This window comes from Camelina sativa, chromosome 7, assembly GCF_000633955.1.
Source record: "Camelina sativa cultivar DH55 chromosome 7, Cs, whole genome shotgun sequence".
NCBI lineage: Eukaryota > Viridiplantae > Streptophyta > Magnoliopsida > Brassicales > Brassicaceae > Camelina > Camelina sativa.
Window position 1 is genome coordinate 21787744 of NC_025691.1, and position 26475 is coordinate 21814218.

The following is a 26475-nucleotide window of genomic DNA, read 5'->3' on the forward strand; positions in this document are numbered from 1 at the left end:
GTCATGATTTGAAACACACTTTACTTTTCACATACAAATTATTAAAAACATGACTAGCATGCTACTGCCCTTCCTCTTTACCGTTTAAGCAAATGATTCCACCTTTTTTTTCCATTGCTTTCTGTAAATTTGAAATTTTCTTTTTTAAATGTAAAGATTTGATAAAATTAAATGACTAAAGAAAACATTAATTAGGCACATAGAAAAGAAGAATCTTGACGACTAAAGAGGAGAAAAGCTGTAGAAAATCTTCAAATCAAGGAGAATCGTTAAAATATGTAGATTTAGTAACTAATGTAACGTTAATTATGGAGGAAAACCATATAGTAAGGTAAATTAAGGAAAGTTAGAAATGGAAGTTTTAAAAGAGAGGTTTACAGTGAAAACAAAAGACGGCCGTTGGGAGAAATCAAGGAGGACCCATAGAGAGAGAGAGAAGAGGTGTGTTCGAATGAGCTGTCAAAACAGCTCCGACCAGTCTGTTCCCTTTTGCCAAATTCCTCTGTTTCTTTTTTTCCTTATAAAAACTTCTCCTTCCTTCTCTTCTCTCTCCTCACAAACCCTCTCTCTCTCTATCTTTCACTTTTCCCAACTCTCTCTCTCTCTCTCTCTCTCTCTCTCTCTCTCTCTCTCTCTTTTCTTGAATTTTGAAAGATGGCTCAAGAAGAGGTACAGAAATCAGCTGATGTGGCTGTTCCGGTGACGGAGAAACCTATGACTGATAAGGAGGTTAATACTATTCATACCCCTGTGGCAGAGAAGAAGGATGCACCTCCTGCCTCGGATGAGAAGGCGGTTCCGGAGAAGGAAGAGTCTCCGGTGGTGGAAACGGAGAAATCTGTTCCAGTGAAGGAAGAAGAGACGGCTGTTGTAGCTGAGAAGGTGATTCTTCTAACGGCTGAGGAAGTTCAGAAGAAGGCACTTGAAGAGTTCAAGGAGCTTGTCAGGGAGGCTTTGAAAAAACGAGAGTTCACTGCTCCCCCGACGCCGGTGAAGGAAGAGAAACCTGAAGAGAAGAAACCAGAGGAGGAAACTAAAACAGAGGAAAAGAAAGAAGAGACCTCGACTGAGGTGAAGGTTGAAGAAGAGAAACCTGTGGTTCCAGCGGCGGCTCCGGCAGAGACAAAAATGGAAGAGAAAGCAGCAACTGAAACAACCGAGAAAGCCTCTGGTGCTGACGNTCGTTGGGAGAAATCAAGGAGGACCCATAGAGAGAGAGAGAAGAGGTGTGTTCGAATGAGCTGTCAAAACAGCTCCGACCAGTCTGTTCCCTTTTGCCAAATTCCTCTGTTTCTTTTTTTCCTTATAAAAACTTCTCCTTCCTTCTCTTCTCTCTCCTCACAAACCCTCTCTCTCTCTCTCTTTCACTTTTCCCAACTCTCTCTCTCTCTCTCTCTCTCTCTCTTGAATTTTGAAAGATGGCTCAAGAAGAGGTACAGAAATCAGCTGATGTGGCCGTTCCGGTGACGAAGAAACCTATGACTGATAAGGAAGTTAATACTATTCCTACCCCTGTGGCAGAGCAGAAGGATGCACCTCCTGCCTCGGATGAGAAGGCGGTTCCGGAGAAGGAGGAGTCTCCGGTGGTGGAAGCGGAGAAATCTGTTCCAGTGAAGGAAGAAGAGACGGCTGTTGTAGCTGAGAAGGTGATTGTTCTAACGGCTGAGGAAGTTCAGAAGAAGTCACTTGAAGAGTTCAAGGAGCTTGTCAGGGAGGCTTTGAACAAACGAGAGTTCACTGCTCCCCCGACGCCGGTGAATGAAGAGAAACCTGAAGAGAAGAAACCAGAGGAGGAAACTAAAACAGAGGAAAAGAAAACAGAGGAAAAGAAAGAAGAGACCTCGACTGAGGTGAAGGCTGAAGAAGAGAAACCTGTGGTTCCAGCGGCGGCTCCGGCAGAGACAAAAACCGAAGAGAAAGCAGCAACTGAAACAACCGAGAAAGCCTCTGGTGCTGACGAAGATGGAACAAAGACCGTTGAAGCCATCGAAGAATCGATCGTCTCAGTTTCACCACCTGAATCAGCCGCCGCACCGGTCGTAGAAGAGACCATAGCCGTCGCCGAGGCTGAGCCAGTTGAGCCAGAAGAAGTCTCGATCTGGGGAGTCCCACTCCTCCAAGACGAGAGATCTGACGTGATCCTCACGAAATTTCTCCGTGCAAGAGACTTCAAGGTCAAAGAAGCTTTAACTATGCTCAAAAACACCGTCCAGTGGCGTAAAGAAAACAAGATCGACGAGCTCGTCGAGTCTGGAGGAGAAGAAGAAGCTAGCGAGTTCGAGAAGATGGTGTTCGCTCACGGTGTTGACAAAGAAGGACACGCCGTGATCTACAGCTCCTACGGTGAGTTCCAGAACAAAGAGCTATTCTCCGACAAGGAGAAGCTTAACAAGTTCCTCAACTGGAGGATTCAGCTGCAAGAGAAGTGTGTGAGAGCTATTGACTTCAGCAACCCTGAGGCTAAATCTTCGTTCGTTTTCGTCAGTGACTTCAGGAACGCTCCAGGACTTGGGAAGAGAGCGTTGTGGCAATTCATCAGACGCGCTGTTAAACAATTCGAAGACAATTATCCTGAATTCGCCGCTAGAGAGGTATAATATATTTCCGTATCCGTCACACACAACATGCAATATGCAGATTTGAACCTGATTATTATAACAATAATAACATTAAAATTTTAGAATAATAATTAAAGATGATATAGTATAATTTAGTCACGCCGAAATTGCTGCACAATCAAATTATTTCTTCTTTAATTGCATATTATATAAGTTATATCTCTCTTTAATTTCTTTAATTTCTTTAATTTCTTTAATTTAGAATTGGTTGTTTTTGTTGTTGTTGTTGTTGCAGCTATTCATCAATGTGCCATGGTGGTACATTCCATACTACAAAACATTCGGATCTATCATCACATCGCCAAGGACTAGGAGCAAGATGGTCCTTGCTGGTCCATCCAAATCTGCCGAAACAATTTTCAAGTAATTAAACATTCTTTTCACTTTAACCATGATTCATGAAGGTTTATATCTTTTTTTTTTCTTTTCTTTTTTCTCACTAACGGTTATATGTTGGTTGAACAGATACATAGCTCCTGAACAAGTCCCGGTTAAATATGGCGGACTTAGCAAAGAGGTTCCTGCAAACACTGTAGAAACCGTAACCGAGGTCATCGTTAAACCGGCAGGAAACTACACCATTGAATTGCCTGCTTCTGAGGTATACACATTCAGAATTTGATTACTAATTTATGAGTTGGTTTTGTAAAAAATGTTGTTGATTAAGAATGTTAATTGTATGGCAGGCATGTACGCTCTCATGGGAGCTTAGGGTTTTGGGTGCAGACGTGAGCTACGGAGCTCAGTTTGAGCCAACCATCGAAGGAAGCTATGCTGTGATCGTCTCTAAAACCCGGAAGATTGGGTCAACTGACGAACCGGTGATAACCGATTCTTTTAAGGTGGGTGAACCGGGTAAGATTGTGATCACAATCGATAACCAGACTTCCAAGAAGAAGAAAGTGCTTTACAGGTTCAAAACTCAACCAAAGGTCTGATCTATCCAAATCCAAGGAAGAAGCAAAACAAAAGGAAAAAAAAAATGTTATTTTGTTATTTGGGGAAAACAAATTTTAATTTATTAATTTAGTTTGTTTATTTATTATGTAATTTTGAAATCTCAAGAAGTGGTTGTGTTTTTGCTTTGTTTTGGTATTGGGGGTTGTTTTTGTGTGTGAAGAATATGTGATTACAGTTCAAAAGAAAAAGAACTCTTTGTTTCGTTATTTTTTTTTTTCCTTTAACTTTTTTGTTCCTTACTTTCGTTTGTAAAATCGTGTAAATCTTAATGCATTCATTACTTTTTTTTTCTTCTTCTGTCTTTTCTCTTTAACTTCTGTTCATGAAATTGATTCTGAGACAAATGTTTTCTTGGTAAAGCATTCAGAAAAAAGTAGCGTTGAAAGTTATATTGGATATTATTGTTCATACCATATGTTTATAGATAATATTCAGTGGATATATATAGTTTAAGAGATAAGAAGAGACGTGTCAAGACTGATTTGTAGATTTGTTGTTATATCAAATATTGATAGAGATATATGAATATAAATATGAAAAAGATCCCCCTGTGTATAAATAGATTGAAGTGGATAACACTGAATGAGACATTAAGGACGAGATATTATGAGAATGGACCCTCTTTGTTGAAAAATATGGACTAATAAGTCGTGGATAAGACACGGATCACGGAACAAAAGCACATATTAGATTTGGCCATTAAGAGAAACAAATATATTCAACTGTAAACTCTATTGTACTTGCATATTTTCTTATACGAATCTAATTCTCTTGGGATTGGGAAGACAAAAGAGGCAAAGACAATCTCTTAGGAGAGTTATTTCAATATAAAGATGTATATGTAGTTTGAAATTTGTGAATTAACCTATAAAGATCGGATTAGAATGAAATAATTAGTCTGTTTAGAATATTGACCTCTAGATTGAGTCTAACTTTTTTTGTTTTTTATCAAAGATTGAGTCTCACATGTTAAAAGAGTTAGTCCAACAGAACAATGGTCCGTACGTATGACAGTTTTTGAAAAAAATAAGTTTGTAATAAATGAATATGTTGATTTGTGGTCGAACTTCGAATTGCCTAAACATAAATATTTCAATGTATACAATAGTTTCTTTATCATGTTCAAATTGCCCAATCTAGTCAACGAATATAAACCGCTAGTTAAACTGGTCTGATTTGGATAGATTCGTTTCACATGCCTCCTAGTTATCATCTTCACGATATGATTTTATAAATATCTTTTGAATAAAGGCTGATGAAACAAAGTTAAGTAAGAAACAAAAACCATTGACAAGCAAAATGGAGATTAACAAGTAGTTCATATCGTGGAAATTGGAACATTACTTAAAACATAAGAAAACACACACATAAATAATAGCTGGGATAAGTGTGAATGTTGACAAAATGCAAACTAATAATGGCTAATTGGCCATTGGCCTACTCATTTTTTAATAACCCAATAAGTCTAAAGTTAACATCAAGACTTGTCAAGTCTAATCCGCATGTTTTATCAAAGTTATAGTTAATCAAATATCAACCACGGCCCTTATTACCCTGATGATCAAAACAAATCTTTTCATCTTAATTTATAAACAAAACTGTATATGTCATTTTCCTTTATTGATTTACTTATTTTTCTTCGTCAACTTGCGTCATTCATTTTGAAAATGATAGTAATATATTCATAATGAGATGAGGATACTAAAAATGGCCAATTTTTTTCTTCGAAATATTCTAAACAGAATATCATCTAATTTTGAAACTTTAATTTACGTGTAAATTTCATACTAGAAGGCTAGAAGCTACCAAAAATAGATGCCAACATCGTGTCTTTAGAATTTGGATTTTTTTAACATGATCCACCAACAACATCGAAAGTTGAAAAGAATACAGAGTGTCAAACCTGAAAACAGCTCAAGTTGGGTTTTATTGTTTGGTAGAAAGCATGAATTTATAATGGTTTTACGTATTTGAATAATACTATGTAAATATAAAATATGATGTAAAAAGAAATGGGAGTTCATACATTGTTTTATCAAATTTCATACATTGAACTCTATAAATCTAATGCAATGTTTTATATAAATTGTTTTATTAAATTCATTTACGTTCTCAAGTATACTAGTATCAATATTGATTTTGGCCAAATAGTATGGGGAGAGGTATTTTTTTTAGTGTTTCTCCTACAATTATTGTGTTTTTTTTTTTATAAATTTTTATTTTCTCTTACTTCTTTCTCGTGTATTGTCTCACTTTAAAATAGCTATCTTAGATCTTTTTCGATAAAATAAGAAAATACCATATTGTTGTAAAAATATATAAAAATATCATGTAGGATAAATAATAACTCTCAAAAGGACTATTACTATAATTGGTAACTTCGATAAGGTGTGTACGCATGAATCATCCAATAGAGTAATCATGAAAACAAAATTACATGTGGAAAACGATAATCTATATATAATAATACTAATCCAACTAAATGCCACCAAAAATTATGTTTTTTCAATCGAACTTTTTAGATGATTTTTCAAAAAAAAATCTGTAAAAAATTTAAATTGTGTGTTTTACAAAAAGTTGCAACCGTTCATTATAACCATTATTTTTGTAAAGTTGCAACTGTTCATTATAGAGTTGTGTTTATTCGAATATTCGTATCTTTTGAAATCTATATATATATATTTGTCTATTTGAACTATTTTCATTTTTTTTGCCATGACACAAACTCATATAAATTTTCAATCTCAACAGTTTTTACAACTTTCTAAATTATTCTCTAGCATTCATTCTTTTAAAAGTAAAGAAATTCCTACAATTCTTGATTTAACAAAAAATTTTGGAATGATGAATCTAATTTACAACTTTTAGTTAATTTTAAATATAAAAATTTAAGGAAACCTAGAGTTTTTTTTCAACAGTTAGATGGAATATATAGTGAGCTTTTGAATTTAAAATTTTCAATATGGTAATAAAGATATCTTCTATTTAAAACCAGTTTATATGGATTATTAGGTATAACCAATTGCAGACAGTTGCGATTTTTTGTAGTACATTTTCGTAAAATTTTTGTTTTTACTTTAAAAAAATAAAAATCAAACGGTTGTATCTGTTCATTGCAGAGTTGTGTCTTTTCACTATATTTTATTTATATTTTTTCATAACTTTCGTTGTAATAGGTGTGTGACGTCATTGATGTGTTTATATTTAAATAGTCATGTCTTCTGAACTCTTTTTATATTTATCTCTTCATCAGTAACTAACAAGTTCGTTGAAACAAATTTTTCATTTTATGTTGAATCTAAATAATTGAATATTAATATCTAATATTCAATGTTATTCTATAATCTAACTAAAATTTTAGAAATGATTATAGCAATAGAGAAATTTAATACAACTTAATATAGAATTTACAGTTGCGTCTATGTATCTTAACTTTTCGTTTAAAAAATATGTTAATATATAATATTTAAAAATAATAATAACAATCTGAATAAATGCGAACAACAATTGCGACTTTTTTTAGTATTTTTTTTGAAATTTGTTTTTATTTGTTTTTATTTAACTCAAACAGTTGTATCTGTTCATTGTAGAGTTGTGTCATTTTACTATATTTTATTCATATTTTTTCTTCACAACTTTTCGTTCTAATAGGTGTGTCTATTTAAATAGTCATGTCTTTTGAACTTTCTATATAATTGTCTCTTCATCAATAACTAACAAATCATTGTTCGTTGAAACAAATTTTTCGTTTTCTGTTAAATTTAAATAATTTGAATATTAATATATAATATTCAATGTTATTCTTTAATCTAACTAAAATTTTAGAAATGATTATAGCGATATAGAAATTTAATAAAACTTACTATAGAATTTACAGTTGCGTCTATTTATCGTAACTTTTCGTTAAAAAAACTATTTTAATATTTAAAATTTATTTTATTATGTTTTTAAAAGTTGTGTATTTTAATTTCAATTTTTCTTTGATATAGTTTCACTCAATATTAAATACATTTTAATTATAATTATTTAATAAAAAATAACATTTACTCATTACAACCATTAGTTCAATATTCTCAGTTAAGATCACTTTGTCATTATGATTTTTTAAATTGGAGCTCTTTACCATAATTCTTTATAAAATATCTTATATATTTATAATACTTTAAACAATGTTTTTTGCAAAGTTACGTCTATTCTACATAATATTTTTTGTTTATAAGTTTTCATTTTGATGGTTGTGTTTTTAGTAACAATTTATATTTAATGTTTATATATTCAAACTCTATTACATTCAAATGATTTCATAATATATAATGTTAAATTTTAAATTTATTTACTTTTTTCTAAATTACTTCCCCCGCGACATCACGGGGGGTCTGAGTGTCAGTATGGATAGTAATATTACCATATATTATTTTTGTATTGCTAAGAAAGATTTCATCGAATATTTTTATATTTTTGTTTTTATATACTATTTTCCTAATCGTAATCTATTTTTCCTAGTTAGTTAAATCATTTAATTATGTTGTAACTTTTGTTAAACTATGTCATAGGCATTCTTCGATATCAATGAGAAAGAGAATAACCAAATGATTAGTTTTCATAATGAACTAAATGTGTGAAATAAAATTGGAGATAATTTAGAATTGATTCAGATCAAAGAGGATAACAACTAGAGAGAGAGAGGAATATAGAAAGAAAAAGGACATTGATGATTCTTATCAAACTTCACTTAAAAGGGTAATCCACGCAACAACAATTTCTTAGGTTCTTTAATCTCTTTTGCCAGGCTATAATGGAATATTAACTGTACATATATAAGAAACCAAATGGTCCTTTTGATTTGCCTAACTATATATCATGGATCAATTCGATTCGTTCTTTATTATAACTCTAATAACCTTCATTTGTGGTTTTTCCAAGTTTTCAACCACTGCCATAGTTTCTTGTTACCATTAGTAGCAGGAACTACATTATGAATGTAAATGTTTCACGTGTTATACTTTTTGGAAACATACTTCTAGTTGTTACTAGTTCCAAATAGGATTATCCCTTATATATTAAAAGAGAAGTATTTTCACACAAAATGCTGACATGTCGCATTCATATAGCTCTGAACACTATTTTCTTTATTTGTCACCAGTTTTTAATAATATTTACATTTATCTATCCTTGTATTTTTCCAAAAATACAATTAACACCTAAAATTAAATTTTTATATTCTCTTTCTAATTAATTATATCCTTTAATTACATTTTCATAAAATCTTTAAAATCCTTTATATATTAAAAGAGAAACATTCTCACACAAAATGCTGACGTGTTGCATTCATAGAGCTCTGAACACTATTTTCTTTATTTGTCATCAGTTTTTAATAATATTTACATTTATATACTATTGTATTTTTCCAAAAATACAATTAACACCTAAAATTAAATTTTTATATTCTCTTTATAACTTAATTATATCCTTTAATTACATTTTCATAAAATCTTTAAAATAAATATTAAGAACTTTTTGTTCATATGATATGATAATATAAGATTGATATTAAAATAATTCTCACGGGTTAAATTTTAATTATTATACAAAAATTATATATATATATATAAATATATATATATATATATATATAAATATATATATATATATATATATATATATATNCTACACAATAGAATTTTAGATTTCAATTACCGATAAATATAATAGATTTTGTGAATAAAAATTACGTAAAAACATTTAATAACTATTTTATACCGCACTATGTGCGGGTTGTTACCTAGTTAGTCGTTATCACAAAAACACAAACTAAATAATAATATTTTGTTTGTGACAAAAAAAAAAGAATATTTTGCAGACGACGAATAATGTTTATGACAATAATTCTCCACTTATTATATATCAAATCCATCTACAAACATTAACCGAAAGTTGAATGTTTTTTACATAGATGAACCTATTTTGCTTTTTTTTTTTTCTTAAAAAAAGGTCAATCGTTGTTGTTTGATATAAAAATTAAACTATATATGCACCGTTGGATTTTCTTTTGTACTAACTAACTATAGAATCGGACAATTAAGAAAGATCATCATAACATATGTCAAAATCAGTATTAGTCAGATGATTTTTTTAATTAAACTTTTAAAACATTTATTTATGATATTCACGAAACATGAATTGTATGGTGAGAGAAGGAGAAGTCGATTAGATAAATGATGAAACCTTTTTGGCTCCAAGTCTCAACGACAACTCTATCTTGTCTCTTCCTCTCTCTTCTTCTCTCAATCTTCTATTCAGTCTCTCTCTTTCTCTCGTAATTTCTTGGAGACACCTTTCTCTGTAATTGTTCTTTTGAGAGAAACAAAAGTGATTTTTAGTTTATTATTCCTCATTCAAGTTATCTACAAATCAGTTGATAATCGAAGCAACCCCCTCGAGATCAAAGCTTCTTGTGCTTTTTGTTGTTACCTAGAGATTTTTTCCTAGAAAGTGGTCCAAGGAAATCACAACAAAAAGGTCTCTGGAAACCACAAATCAAAATCTTATCAATTACTCTCTTTTGGATTCTGTTTCTTTAAATCCTCTCACAGATTTACCTTCATCATAACCTGAGTTTCTGGATTATTAGGTACATATCTTCATCAATCTTTTGTTTACTTTGAAGCTTTTTCTTGGTTTTATGTTTTGAATCTTTAAGCCTCACACTCTTTGTTTTTCTTTAAAAGATAGATTCTGTGAAAAAGTTACTATAAATTTCAAACTTTCAAATGTGTAGGTTAGTAGTTGTACTAATAACATAATTACTTTATCCACTAACTACAATCTGTGTGATTAATTTTAAACTTTATTGTTTAATTTTTGATTACTTTTTAATCATTAATCCTTAATCTATACTCAATGTTGGTTTTTTTTTTTTTTTCAGTAAAAGTTCAATGCTTTTTAAGTTTCTTCTATTCACAGATTTTAGAAGGAGAGAGTGAAAGATAGATCATTTGCTTTACTTTCAAACCAAATAATTAAATTAGTCATATAGCAGAAAAAATAACTTTCTGCACTGTAATGAGTACCTTTAAAGCTCACTTATGGAGTTTATGTATGTTTTAGTACCTAATCTGTCGTCCATTTACATATAATTAAGTATATTCTTTGTATAACCAATCAGTTTTTTTTTTAGATAGAAATGGTTGTTTTATACCTAATCAATAAATATATTACAAAATTTAATTTCATTAAATATAGAAAATTATGGAAGAATCATATGACCCCATTTTTTTACAAAATCATCACTATTATTGTATAACAATAATTAACAATTCATATATGTATGTACGGAATTTAAAAATACACACAAACACAATTGGCAAACCATCATAATACAATTACCATCCCACATAGACATTTTTTTTTTTTTGGACAACCCATCCCACATAGACATTGATATATTTTCCTATTAAATTTTCTGTATCCCACTGTTATTTTTTAATCTATTTTTAAAGTGATCAGTCCCTGAGGCCTGACTGAGTGGATGATTATTGCGAGTCGCAATTTGCGGCTAATTATATTATTTTCATATCAAGGAAATATGTAATGCTTTTGGCTTGTTGATTTTTCATATATTTTTCTATGTAGGTGAGTGATTACAGTCCATCAACCATGATGAAGGCCTAAGCTGCGACTTGACCCTTGGCCTTAGATATCACCGTAAAATGTCAAGAAGACCGGACCTCCGACGTGACATGATGACCATTGTGGTCGTCACACTCCTCCTATCAACTTTCCCGCCAAATGTAGAATCGACGGTTGAGAAACAAGCTCTGTTTCGCTTCAAAAACCGCCTCGAAGACCCTCACAACGTTCTACAATCTTGGAAACCATCCGATTCCCCTTGCGTTTTTCGCGGCGTCACCTGTGATCCGATCTCCGGCGAAGTCACCGGTATATCTCTAGCCAACGCAAACCTCTCGGGAACCATTTCTCCATCAATCTCAGCTCTCACAAAGCTAACTACGTTATCACTTCCTTCCAACTTCATCTCCGGAACAATCCCGCCGGAGATAACCAACTGCACAAACCTCAAAGTCCTCAATCTCACCTCAAACCGGCTCTCCGGAACAATCCCAAACCTTTCTCCTCTAAAAACCTTAGAGATTCTCGACATCTCCGGGAACTTTCTCACCGGAGAGTTCCAAAGCTGGATTGGGAATATGACTCAGTTGGTATCTCTCGGCCTCGGCAACAACCACTACCATGAAGGTACGATTCCAGTGAGTCTTGGACGTTTAAAGAAACTCACTTGGCTCTTCTTAGCTCGCTCCAACTTGACCGGACAGATTCCAAACTCCATCTTTGATCTAAACGGTCTCGACACTTTCGACATCGCCAACAACGCAGTTTCCGGTGATTTCCCAGTCTTGATCACAAGATTAGTAAACCTCACCAAGATCGAGCTGTTCAACAACAGATTAACCGGTGAAATCCCTCCGGAGATCAGGAACTTGACTCGTTTACGCGAATTCGATGTTTTTTTAATCAGCTAAACGGTTCTTTACCTCAAGAACTCGGAATCTTGAAAGAGCTCAGAGTTTTCCACTGCCATGAAAACAAATTCACCGGCGAGGTCCCTCCTGGTTTCGGCGACCTTCTTCACCTCACTTCTCTTTCCATTTACAGAAACAACTTCTCCGGTGAATTCCCTGTTAACATCGGCAAGTTCTCGCCGTTGGACACGGTTGATATATCTGAGAACTTGTTTACAGGTCCGTTTCCAAGATTCTTATGCCAAAACAAGAAACTGCTATTCTTGCTCGCCTTGCAGAACGATTTCTCCGGCGAGATACCGAGATCGTACGCCGAGTGTAAGTCTCTCTTGAGACTAAGGATCAACAAGAACCGTCTAAGCGGTCATGTTGTTGAAGGGTTTTGGGATCTACCACTTGCTAAGATGATTGATCTCAGCGATAACGAACTCACCGGAGAGATTTCTCCGGTGATCGGACGTTCAACGGAACTGAGCCAGCTCATTTTGCAGAACAATAGATTCTCCGGCAAGCTTCCTCGTGAACTCGGTAAACTGATCAATATAGAGAGGATTTATCTGAGCGACAACAACTTTTCCGGGGACATTCCGACAGAAGTGGGAGAGTTGAAAGAGTTGTCATCTCTACATCTTGAAAACAATTCGTTAACAGGATCTATCCCTCTTGGGTTGACGAGTTGTGTCAAACTTGTTGATCTGAATCTTGCCAAGAACTTGTTGACTGGAGAGATACCGAATAGTTTATCTCAGGTTGCTTCTTTAAACTCGTTGGACTTCTCAGGGAACAGGCTAACGGGTGAGATTCCAGCGAGTCTTGTGAAGTTGAAGCTGAGTTTCATAGATTTGTCCAAAAATCAACTTTCAGGAAGAATACCACCGGATCTTTTAGCGGTGGGAGGATCCACCGCGTTCACGCGTAACGAGAAGCTTTGTGTTGATAGCCAAAGCGCCAAAACAAGTCAGAACTTGGGGCTTAGTGTTTGCAGTGGCTACCAACATGTGCGGAGGAATGGTTCACTGGACGGAACACTCTTGTTCTTGTCTCTTGCGATTGTTGTTGTGGTCCTTGTGACTGGTTTGTTAGCGTTGCGTTACAGAGTGGCGAAGATACGCGAGCTTGAATCAGAAAACGGAGATGTTAGCAAGGCGGATGCGAAATGGAAGATCGCGTCTTTCCATCAGCTTGATGCTGAGGAGATATGTAGGTTGGATGAAGATCATGTGATTGGAGCTGGAAGTGCGGGAAAAGTGTACCGTGTTGATTTGAAAAAGGGTCGCGGGACAGTGGCGGTTAAGTGGTTGAAGAGAGGAGGAGATGAACAAGTTGATGGAACAGAGGTCTCTGTTTCGGAAATGGAGATTCTTGGGAAGATCAGACATAGAAACGTGTTGAAGCTCTACGCTTGTTTAGTTGGGAGAGGTTCTAGCTATTTGGTATTTGAGTTTATGGAGAATGGGAACTTGTATCATGCTCTTCGCCAGACTATCAAAGGTGGATTACCGGAACTGGGTTGGTACAAGAGGTAAATGTTTTGTTCTCTATCAACCATTTCAAATGGTTCAAAGTTATGGATCATCTATAATTGTTTTGCCTCTTCTTGTCAATAAACAGATATAAAATAGCCGTGGGTGCGGCTAAGGGAATCACCTATTTGCATCATGATTGTTGTCCACCGATCATTCACAGAGATATTAAGTCGAGCAACATCTTGCTTGATGGAGATTACGAGTCAAAATCGCAGACTTTGGAGTTGCCAAAGTTGCAGACAAGGGATACGAATGGAGCTGTGTTGCTGGAACTCATGGCTATATGGCTCCAGGTGAGTTTTGCCTTTCTTTCAACTTTGTCTCATATGATGGTAACTGGAACTGATTCCTTTTTTTTTGTTGTGGTTGTGATGTGATGATGCTGTAGAGCTGGCTTACTCCTTCAAAGCGACAGAGAAGAGTGACGTTTACAGTTTCGGCGTGGTTCTTTTAGAGCTAGTTACCGGTCTTCGGCCGATGGAAGATAAGTTTGGAGAGGGGAAAGACATTGTTGACTATGTCTACTCTCAGATTCAACAAGATCGGAGGAACCTCCGAAACGTCTTGGACAAGCAAGTTTTGTCGTCTTACGTAGAAGAAAGCATGATTAGAGTTCTGAAGATGGGTCTTCTCTGCACTACAAAGCTCCCGAATCTCAGACCGAGCATGAGAGAGGTCGTGAGAAAGCTTGACGATGCTGATCCCTGCGTTTCCAATTCTATTGACAGAACAGGGAAGATTACGGTATAGGTTAGTTAATTAGTTATAATAGACGGGATACGTTGGTTACAAGTATGGGTTTGTTCAAAAACTCGAGAGACTAGTTTTTTCATATTTATAAATTTGCAGTGAAATGTCAAGAGTTATCATAAAGAGACCTGGATTAAGTATACGTTCTTATATAAACATAATTCACATTACACGTAAGTGCAATCTCATCAATTGACGATTTCGATTCCAGTGAGAGGAAGTCCTTCATGCAGCTGAAGAGCGAGGTCTCCCACAATCTACATTTTACAAACAATAGGAGTTTAGAATCCATTCTCAACCGAATGGCGTATCAAAAAGAGTGGATCTTTTCCTTGGATAGTTTTACCTTGGCCATGGACCTATATGAGTATTCGGTAACGCCAGCGACATGAGGGGTTATAATAACGTTTTTAAACTTCAAGATAGGATCATTTGGATCAAATGGCTCAGACCATGCCACATCAGTTCCAAGGCCTCCTAGTTGACCAGACTCCAGATTCTGGTAAGCTGATTCATAGTTGATCAAACCACCTCGGGCAATATTTACAAGAAAAGCACCCTGAAACAACAAAAGAGACATCAACAGTCATCAGTCATTACAATCTAATCCAACTCGTTTCTTTTCATATATGAATGAATAACTCTTGGTCATCACCTTTTTCATTGAACTTATGAACTTTTTGTTTACGATCTCCGCCTGAAAGTTATAAGATCATCATGCAGAAATTATATTCAATGTATATAGGCTATAGCCAAGAACAACACTTGCATATAGCCATGTACTTGATAAGTTTATAATGAAGAAGAAGTGGAACCATTACCGTTTCTTTGTTGAGCCTCAAACAAACAACAACTATATCAGCTTTTCCCGCGAATGTGTAAATGTCTTCATGGCTACCTTTCTCATCAAGAAGATTAGCTGAAGATAAAAGTTAACAAATTACGAGACCTCAGGATGGGTTTGTCAAGGCAAACAGAGGAATTAACAGAGAGCCCATACAGTCTGAGTCAGTGATAGAAGTAGGCCAGCTTCTTTTCGTGGCTATTACTCTCGACCCAAATGGCTTCAACCGTTTAGCCAGCTCTATTCCAATGTTTCCAAATCCTAAGATAAAAACCTGCATAATAGACAGAAAGAAGAATACCTACTTTAAGGGATACATACCAAAGATATCGAATGCAGATTTAAGACACTGACACACTGAGACTCACTGTTTTACCGAGAAGCGTGTCACCGGTTGGTTCTCCAAGTCGTCTGCATCTCAGAGATACTTGCATTTCGTTCTGCAATAAAATAACATACCGTACGAATGAATTATAACTAAGAAAGCAATATCACAACTAACACTTGGGGAATTAAGAGATATACTAATGGAACCATACAGAGGCAAATCAAATAAATAAGCCACCTGTTTCTTCAGAAGGCCCAGCATAAGATATATAGCCATTTCAGAACAAGATGCTGCATTTCCAGTACCCTCACTGGGAATTCTAGCCACCTTAATCCCATGTTTAGTTGCAGCATCAATGTCAACACCTGCCAGAAGTAAATTACATGAAAAAATGTAAATAAACGGTCCGTCTATGAGGTATAATACTTGAGCTTAATCATGTATTAATAATGCATAAGAAAACAGAGAAAGATACCATCAAGACCAACACCATACTGCATAATAAGCTTCATCTTGCTCGCACGAGATATAATATATGAATCCATTTTCATCGTCATTGCCACACATATATGATAGTTCTTTATAACCTCAGGGACATCACGGTAATGGACAATATCGACCTATATGAACCAAACCACTAAAAAATAAACAACAACCATCTCAAAATAAGAACTTTCACTACAATAACACCAACAAAGGATTCTTACACACGGTCCTGCAGAACTAAAGGAGCTTAATTTACACAGTTTAAAACCAAATCTTAAACAGTAGCACCTACACAACAATAAACTAGTCTAGGAGAGTAAAGTTAAGTTTTCAACTTTACTAATTGGTAGACTTTATCAAATAGTTTATACCTGAGCAAAAGGGTAAGGTTGCAAATATTCTCTGGTGAAATTGCAGGCATCAGGAAAATAAGGACCGCAACATAGAACACGAGTTACATTCATCTCATTGTCCCAACCATTCTATCAGGCTTACTTTGCCTGAACCAACATCACAAAACATCCAAATTTGATATTAATAGATCTACAAACTCATAGTGAAGCCGTTAAGATTCGAGAACAAAGGTTGAATTTTTTTGATTCACCTGGAGATAGAACGAGCCTGGAGAGAGTAGAGTAGCGAAGCGAAGCTTGAGTTCCTGTTTCGTAAGGTAGCTTTGGCGATATTGTACATAATCGTCATCGCCCTCAGACACACAATTTTGCAAACGCTAATTGTACTTTGATTAAGACTTTTACATAATTTCAATACGTTTCCCGTATAAATAGTTTATTACAATTTAACCCCAACATTTCATAAATTATTAAACCTAACGAAATTGGGAAACAAAAACACAGAACTGGACCTCGTATGTTCGATTGTTCCGTAACGTTTAAAAAACCAAAAACGAAGAATGCAGAAAAAACAAAAATTATGTACAAGAGACGTTCTTATTAATAACCAATTTACACAGTATGTGACGGAGTAGCATCGCCGGAACGAAGGTGATCCGACGAACGTTCACCAACGTTGTTGTTGTTGTTGTTGTTCTTTCCAAGAAACAACCGATCGAACGGTGATATAATCGCTAGTAACAAACTTTTGGGTGAACCAGCATGCACCTGATCGCTACTGCCGTCTGGAGGAGACGTGTTATTATTGATCGAGCCTGTCCGGTACGGAGGAGTTATCGAGAATGGTCTACGGTCTAACCGGCCATCTTGGTGGTCGAACCGTTCATAGTAGAAATAATTTCGCTCGCTTCCTAAGCTTCCGGTTCTGTATCCTCTCGCTGAACTCATTACCTGCGGTAACGCCGCGTGGCCTTTTGAAAGGCTGGGATGCAGTATTTTGTTGTGAATATTTTGCGGTAATTTAAGTGTGAACCGGTCGAGATTTTGCAAATGTTGACCGGTCCCATCAGGATTGGTAAATATTCCGGCTAAACTCCTTCCGGTAGACATTGACCTACGTGGCATGCTCTGGTTACAAGTCAACGCCACTGAATCAATCAACCGCGCGTCTGGTGAACCCAAAACTCTAATCCGATCACCGGTCGGATCGGAACCGGGAAGATCGTTGGATAAACCAGGTATCTGAATTATAGATTCGCCCGGTACGGGAATAAGATCAGCGCGGCAGAGAGGACACGTAGCGTACCGACGCGTCGAGTCCACGCGCCGGTTGACGGTTCAGGGTAAGCCAGTTAGCGGCGTCGTCGGAGTTTCCATAGTCCATTCCCATGACTCGCTCGAGACATCTTCGGATGTAGACGGAGAAAAACCCGAGAAAGAAGAAGATGCTGACGAGGATGATCATGAGTATTGCCATGGTTGGGTCAAACCGAGAGCTATCTCCGGTAACGTCTGAACCGCCGTTAGTGGCTTGGCCCGCGGCGATTTGAAACCCTCCGTTGTTGGAGAAGAGGAGTAGAAAGAAGAGGAGTAGCGGGAGGATGGAACCATGATCATGACCACCGATGATTGAACGGTTGAGATTAATTATACCTTTGGTGTTCATGAGGACCAAACTTTCGTCGGTCCATGCAATGAAGAAACAACAGCAACCCTTGTCTATATTTTCTTTTTCTTATTTGGTATGATCAAAGTAAGTGGATATGATATGAACTCATCAAAACTTTAGGAACATAAAGAGACAATGTGATTTGAGGTTGCTCAATGGTTGCAAAGGGTTTGTGGGTTGGTAGGTTGACTTTGAAGTTTGAACCATGGCACTATTTAAAAGATGATGCATCATATAACTAATGAATATGTTTTTGGTTTTTTATGTTGACGGCATAACTAATGAATATTTTATTGACAGATTTGTTTAAAATACATGATGTGATTGTGATGTTTCCGTCAAGAAGTTGGGATGTATCTTTTAACGAAGCAACCGGTTAGTGAAAATATCGCAAAGATTTGTTGTTAATGTGATGGTTCTATAATTGTTTAGTTTTTACGTAGTTTTGCAGTTCCTTCCTATATTCCAAAATATTTTAGGCTTATCTAAGTTTAATGTCAATGCCTTTAAATATTTCAAACGAACAATAATATAAGTGAATCAACTCGATATATGGAACAATAATGTCATTACAGAGATATTGCTGTATCGTATAATACCATTATGGTAACCTCTAGATAAAATCAGTGGGGTGTGTGAGATGGTGGCCATTTGATCAAATAAGTTTTTAAAAGTTGTATGTCTGGCAGAGAATTTTGCATTATGCACTATGGGTTTATAGCGCAATCAAGCATGAAAGTTTCACGTTGACGAACAAAATAAATTTAATAAGTGAAAGTAATCACTAATTTGCCTTTGCATCGTGCTTCGTCCCATGTCGTCATCACGTCCTTTTCCAATTATAGGTTATGTACTTATATAGAGAAGAAGTCTATAGGTTGCACCCATGCTCTTGTTGATTATCTATCAAAATAATAAGGTTTTTAGAGCCTCTATTTGATCATATTCATTCTTTGGGATAATTATTGGATACGGGATGTAGTGACTTTGACAACGGGCTAAAATCATATTATACACATAAATTTCAACTATAAAATGAACATATAGTTTGATGACCAAAAGATGAGCAAAGATGGTATTTGCGCATAGTTTAGATGACAATACAATAAAATAAAAATATCGGATCACTTATATAACTATATGATATCACCCGCAACTTAGTTTTAAATCTATGAATCGAGGCAGATGAATCAAGGAGGAGGTAGAGAAAAATCAAAACCTGTTGCCTGAGATCTCGAGTTTGACATGGCCTTTCTTTTCCAGCAAAGCAAAACTATCCCAACCTCCAACTTCATCGGTTAAAACCTACAAAATAGAGAGAAAACAAATTAAAAAATGGAGTCATCTTGTTCATACAAAACTAAGTGTTGTTTACCATCTTCTTCAAATGTGGGTAGGAGACACTTTATTGACTTGAACTTAGAAGGTAGAGAAACTGACCAAGTCCCACGTGAGATAAATCTTTGCATTCAGAAAATACTAGTAGCTCAAGTTTGATCTCGAGGGAAAATGGTAAACTATTATTGATACAAAAGATCAATAAAGATAAAATAAATAGATGCTATAAAAAAAATTACAAGGAGTTCTTCTATGTAGATGGATAGAAAAAAATATCACCATAGAAATTTCCATTGAATGCAAGTGATCTAGATAGATCGAGACTTCTCAGACTTTTCAAAAGCTGAGAAATAATATATTTTCAGAATATGTGAAAATTATATTCAAATAAAAAAAAACATATTTTACACAATGAAAATGAAGGTACTACTACCTTGATAATTACTTGCAAAACATTATCGCGAATTCTAACACCAATGAGATTAGATCCTTTATTCTTCCGCAGTTGCTTTGAGCTTTGATGCATGATATCTGTTTGTAGAAAGCTCTTACACCAAAAGAAAAACTGAGTGCTTTTTTTTTTCTTTCCTAGCTCTGTTCTGTTTTTACACACTAGTTTAAATTCATTTTCTTCCATATCTTTCTATATAATCACAGTTTTGAATGTTGATAAATCAATTACACATTTAAATAAATTGTGTATGGAAAAAAAACATAAATGGACACTAAATTAAAACGGATTGCAATACAACTTAAAACACTAATACACAAACAATGAGGTCATATATTAATCAATTAATAAAATAATTATATCTATTTCATAAAGAAAGAAAAATTGGTGATAAATTTAAAACACACTGACTAACACAATATATAATCATATATTATGAAGTGCTTAAAATATTCAATGCATGCGTCATTCTATGTGTAAATAATGATTATATATATGTTGTTTTAGTTCTTTTCTTGAGAGTTCTTTTATGCCACGAGTTTAAGGACTTCTTCTATGTAGATGGACAGGGGCGGACCCACGTTCAGTAGAGGGAGTGCAAGTGCACCAGACAAAAGTATAAAATATTTAGTTCATTGGTAGCCACAGAGTCTTAATTTCTTCATTGGGTGACGGAGATTGCAATCACCGGTCACTACCAGAATGCTTCGAGGTAGCCAGCCATTTATAGCTCTACCCAATATCATGGAACGCAAGCGAAGCTCGGCAGCATCCTCTTTAACCGGATCTCCATCAGTCTCTTGACAGTCGCTGCAACGGTATCTTATAATCGGAGCTGAGTAGAAAGTGAAACCACAATCGTCAAACTCTTTTTCTTGAGCTGTAGTAAACAAATCACGGTCTCCACACACAACATTATGCTCCCAAAGAAGTCTATACCCCAAGTTAACAGTTTGAAGAGTTTTCTCGAAAACACGATGCATATATGTTATCGACCTCCGGGTGGTGAGTGTGTTCGTATCCCAGAACAACATCACATCATTTTCTCCTCCCATCAGCAATGGTTCCATCGAGAGACTAATCTGTCCATCATTTATTTACACACAAACAACATTTGTTACATGGGACTAAAAATAACCCTAGTGTACCAGACCAAAGATCTACTTTTCTCCCAAATGTGTAAATAAACATAAGCAAATTATGCAATACAAAATAGCTGCAATCAATGATGAGTCAAAAATATTACTATCTGGCTTATATCTCAGCCACACAGAATCATCAACTGAATTCTAAGAGGAAAATACTAGACTCAGGACACATCACCATAGAAATTCTCCAATACTATAGATGGATAGAAAAAATATCACCATAGAAATTTTCCATTGCATCCAAACGATCTAGATAGATCGAGACTTCTCAGACTTTTCAAGTCTTGAGAAATAATATATTTTCAGAATATGTGAAAATGATATTCAAGTAAAAAAACATATTTTACACAATGAAAATAAAGGTACTATTACCTTGATAATTACTTGCAAAGCATTATCGCGAATTCTAACACCAATGAGACTTAGATCCTTTATTCTTCCACACTTGCTTTGATGCATGATATCTGTTTGTAGAAAGCTCTTAGACCAAAAGAAAAACTGAGTGCTTTTTCTTTTTCTTTACTAGCTCTGTTCTGTTTTTACACACCAGTTTAAATTCATTTTCTTCCCTTATATTTCTATATAACCACAGTTTTGAATGTTGATAAATCAATTACACATTTAAATAAATTGTGTATGGAAAAAAACATAAATGGACACTAAATTAAAACGGATTGCAATACAACATAAAACACTAATACACAAACAATGAGGTCATATATTAATCAATTAATAAAATAATTATATTTAGTTCATAATTAAAGAAAGAAAATTTGGTGATAAATTTAAAACACACTAACACAATATATAATTATATATTATGAAGTGATTAAAATATTCAATGCATGCGTCATTCTATGTGTAAATAATGATTATATATATGTTGTGTTAGTTTTTTTCTTGCAAGTTCTTTTATGCCACGGGTTTAATTGTGTCGTTGTGTGTCATGATTTTGCATAGGCCCTTTTAGATCTTATATGTTGGATCGTTTATGCATATTTTATATGCTGGGATTGATCATTTATCTTTTTTTGGTCGGACTGATCATTTATCTTAGATGACTAAAAGATGATAACAAACTGGTGGGATGTGTGAGCTGGTGGCTATTTTGGTCAAATAAGATTTTAAAAGTTGTATGTCTGGCAGAGGATTTGTATTTTGCACATACGCAATATCATGCATGAAAGTTTTACGTTGACGAACAAAATAAATTTAATACGTGAAAGTGATCACTAATTTGTCTTTGCATCGTGCGTCGTCCCATGTCGTCATCACGTCGTTTTCCAATTATAGGTTATGAACTTCTTATGTATATTAGGGAATAAGTCTATAGGCTGCATCTAGAGATGTTAATATGGGCGGACCCGGCCCGTTTAAACCCGGCCCGTCTAAACCCGGCCCGTTTAATAGATTTTTTTTATTACTCATTTAAACCCGAACCCGTTTAAACCCTGCCCATTTAGACCCGTGAAATTTACACTGACCCGTTAAAGCCCGTATACCCGTTTATGCTTAATTTTAAAAAATTGTTTCTAAAATTTCTTGAACAAAAAAAAAAAAAAAAAAAAATTAATCAAATTCACGATTTAGTATTTACATATTCGTCTTGAATTAATTAATTAAACTGATTATTTGTTAATAATTAATTCAATTAACAAACCTTTCTCTAATCTCTCAACCCTAATCCAAGTCTCATTCCCTAAACCACCACCTTCTTCCACACAACTCACAACCCTCACACCACCACCGTCGTTTACCTTCTTAGTCTCACCACCGCCGTAGTCATATAGGTTACTCGGGTTAAAGACGATGACTTTACCACCGAAGAGAGTAGCGAGCTTAACGAGATCTCCGGAGAAATCAGATGGGTATGTGGAGAGGTCTTCCGTAGGTGAGAAATTATAAGTTAGACGCAGAGAGGATGGAGACCAACGGACTTGGAGACGGCCAATCGGCAAGAGGAAGAAGCGGCGGCGACGGCGGAATCGGCTGCTGTTGCTAGGGTTTTGAGATCTCAATTACTAGTTCAGAGGAGAAGGCATAAGAGACAAAGAGACTCGGTTGCTAGGGTTTTAAGACTAAAACTAAACGACTACGTTTTGACTAAAAAAATAAAAGAAGAAGAATTAAACGGGCTACCCATTTAATTTTGTTCAAGCCCGTTAAACCCGCGGGTTTAAACGGGTCAACCCATTTAGACCCTGTTAATTTTATAGTGTAAATTAACGGGTCACGGGCTTTAATTTTTGTACAGTATCCGTTTAGGCCCGCGGGTGCATAGCCCATTTTAACATCTCTAGCTGCATCTCGTTGTTGTAGATTATCTATAAAGATGATTAAAGGTTTTTAGAGCCTGTATATTATCATATTTCTATGGGATAATGATTGGATATGGGATAAAAAAAGAGATATGTTCCGTCAATTCTAACCTATAAGAAATGTTCCAGATTATATACTGAGAGGCCCATTTAGTTGTAAGTTTTGTATCAGTCAAGCCCCGTTACTCAACCGTGTGAGCGTCGCTTAGCGTCTTTTGCAATCACATTCACAATGGGTTGATGTCTGATATATCTATGGTATTATGTGACACAGAGAAGACACGCACATAATATTAATTTACCAATATCTTTTTCTTACTGATTCACTCATCTTTATATAAGACCGTGTAATAATAGAAGTGCAGAACTATGGTCTGCTGTTCAGCTAAGAAACACAAACCCTACAAATCTATTTATTATAGACTTATAGTTACAGATGTCCTGTTTCAAGGAAAATATATAATATAAATTAAGAATGATTTTCTCTCGCTTTATAGCTACCTAAACTCTCATGCTATAACCATGATCTGTACTATTTGTATATCATATAGTTTTAGAATAAGATTCCTACAATTCCTAAGCTTGTATAATATTGAACTGGGACGAAGATCATTAGTCCACCATCGTATCATTGGACTCCATGGATTTATTATAGCATGTGATGACTCCATGTACATGTACTATAATTTTGTTTACTAGACATCGACATATGATACATCATACATCCGCCGAGACAGCTAAGCAAGCTATATTACCCTTATTTTTTTGGTATAGACTAAGCTTAATATGAGAATTTCATAATGGCCAATTTCTTATTTTTTATATTTAAGAACTTAAAAAGACAGATAAAGCGTAAAAAAAAAATCCACTTTGGCTCTCGAATTTTGTAAAGAAACGCTTATACGAACATTTTACTTACGAATAGTTGAAGGGTCTATATATGTAGTCATGTAAATCTATAAGTGTGTCAATTTCACTTATGAGTTGTGACATAAAAAGTTTGGAGGGTGGAGACATAAAACTGTTTCTCCAAGGAAAACAATTAGTATTGTAATTTTGAAAATTCTTAATAAAGTAAGCTTCATAAGCTAGTTTAGCTGCAGCAAGCAGTCTCATACGAATCAAATCCGTGCAGAAAAATTAGTTGACCCGTAGATATTATTATACTATGTTCCGCTAAGGGGGAGGTATTGGTTTAGGATTTAGAAAAAATTTTAATGACTTTATGTTCTTGCTGATTGTTAGAATCATAGAAAATTGAAAATTAAAAATGAAGGATTCTAAGAGATTGTTTAGGAAGTTTTTTAAAATCTTGATGATTTGTTTTTTCTAATCTTGATAAATCTTTCTATTTGATGAAAGAGTGTTCATGACTTTTGTTATGAAGGAAATTATATAAAATCCTAAACCAATAACATAAAATTTGAATTCATTAACAATCCAAGATTCTTTTGTTTTACCAGAATAACATAAAACTTTTAATGACTTTATAAAACTCTTAATCCAATAACACTAGATTTATCAAGATTTTAGATAACTTTTTACAAATCCACAACCAATAACACCAAATTTTTAAAGAATTTTTAAAAGTCTTGATTGAATAACAACATATTTTACCTAACTTTTAAAATCATTAAAATTCTTTCTAAATCCTAAACCAATATCTCCCCTAAGTTAATAATATTAGTCGTAAATATCATTAATTATATCTGCATTTTTTCCTATCATCAAAATCAATTTAACAAAAAAATCAATTTAAATAATGACAATATATTCTTTGTTCCTTATGTCATGGACTGATTAAATAAACACGTAGGCATAGGAACACGTAGGCATAGGGGACACATCTTAGCCTTTTAATCACCTGTTTCACGGTATACTAGTAGTTGATTAATGTTCACTTCACTTTATTTAAATTGATGTTAGAGTTCTCTATACAAATTTGGTCTTCTTCTTTTTTATGTAAGTTACACAATATTTTCAAAATATAGAATTATTGGTTGGTTATAATGGTATATATATTTTTAAAGATATAAGAGAGATTCTCTGTTTTAGATTTTATTAATATGTAGAAAAACTTCATAACATCGCACACTCTCTAAAAAAACTATAATTAGTGTTCCCTCCTAAGTCTTAACATTTGAATTCATTTTCACTCTTAATAATAGGAAGTTAAGATCCATTGAATCCTAATCTTCCCACGATCACACCATCCATCATTCCATCATATTCAATAAAGTGGTAGGAAAAAGTTGAATTCGTATATGTGTTATGTTGATGATTTTCGCTACAAGCAACTGTTTTTAGCTTTACGTACTATCGATAATATTCTTGTTGTTTTCCTTTTGTTTTGAGCTTAAAAGGGATACATTGTGGAACTGTGAATGAACTATTGTTGTTCTTAAATAACAAAACGAAATACCAAATTCAGAAATATATAGAGAATGTGTTTTTCTAAAATCTCGAAATTAAAAACAAACGCTCTAGTACGTATGGGCCAGAGTGATATCTTGTGTTTTTATGTAATTTTAGAGCTTAATTCTTCATTGTTTTGTGCATATTCATGACCATTTAGGTTGTTTAGGTTGCATTTTACATCAAGTTTGTTATCTCAGATGATGGAGTATAGATGTACAAGAAAAGTGTGCTTTGGAGCCAAATAAGTCAATAATTAGCAATATAATGGAAGACACACATTTGGATGCACACAAGATGATTGATGATTCGGAACCATTTTGCAGTCCCTCAAAGATCGACTCGTATGAAGACCTTTCTTTGGGATTTAGCTCCAGAGTTCTTCATCTAAGTTATTTTAAATTGAGTAAGCTTTGCAATGGAGGTGATTTCAGGCCAATCAGATGTGCGTGTAAAGAGTTATACCTGTTTGAGTGAACGTATATACAGCCAGAGTGAAGACAGGAGTCACACGCGGCCAAACGGTGGCCGAGTGAAGACCAGCGGCCATCCCAATCGGTCAAGAGCTGGCCGATGGAGTTCAGTAAGAGGAAGATCGTTTACAGCAGCGGCCAAGCTCAATCGGCCAAGCCATGACCGTTAGAGCCACGTGACCTCATCAATCGGCCAAGCCATGGCCGATAGAGCTCAAGAAGAGAAAACACCGTTTACACCAGCGGCCACCACCATCG

General features: G+C 34.8%; 3 protein-coding genes and 1 pseudogene across 5 annotated transcripts; 2 read left to right on the forward strand and 2 right to left on the reverse strand.

Annotated features, from left to right (window-relative positions):
* On the forward strand, positions 582–3867 carry LOC104701889 (patellin-1-like). 3 transcript variants are annotated; one of them, XM_010417647.2, is made up of 5 exons: positions 582–819; positions 1569–2591; positions 2854–2981; positions 3084–3219; positions 3305–3867. In XM_010417647.2, the coding sequence occupies exons 1-5, from the start codon at positions 655–657 to the stop codon at positions 3554–3556; spliced, it is 1704 nt and encodes a 567-aa protein (XP_010415949.1). In that variant the 5' UTR covers positions 582–654; the 3' UTR covers positions 3557–3867. The 3 variants fall into 3 exon arrangements, with proteins under 3 accessions (XP_010415949.1, XP_019083303.1, XP_010415948.1); XM_019227758.1 differs by having other exon boundaries at positions 583–1171; positions 1951–2591; XM_010417646.2 differs by lacking the exon at positions 582–819 and having other exon boundaries at positions 1327–2591; positions 3305–3866.
* On the forward strand, positions 9781–14517 carry LOC104701892 (annotated as a pseudogene).
* Positions 14466–16795, reverse strand: LOC104701891 (hydroxypyruvate reductase-like). Its single transcript, XM_010417648.2, is given in 11 exon segments — positions 14466–14651; positions 14741–14953; positions 15050–15091; positions 15216–15313; positions 15395–15512; positions 15607–15678; positions 15804–15931; positions 16042–16186; positions 16424–16527; positions 16530–16552; positions 16657–16795. Coding segments are annotated over 11 exon segments (1110 nt in total). The 5' UTR covers positions 16755–16795; the 3' UTR covers positions 14466–14582.
* Positions 16915–17743, reverse strand: LOC104704835 (RING-H2 finger protein ATL11-like; the record flags this gene model as incomplete). Its single annotated transcript, XM_010420861.1, has 1 exon — positions 16915–17743. A coding segment is annotated over one exon (726 nt), but the record flags the coding sequence as incomplete, so codon positions are not given.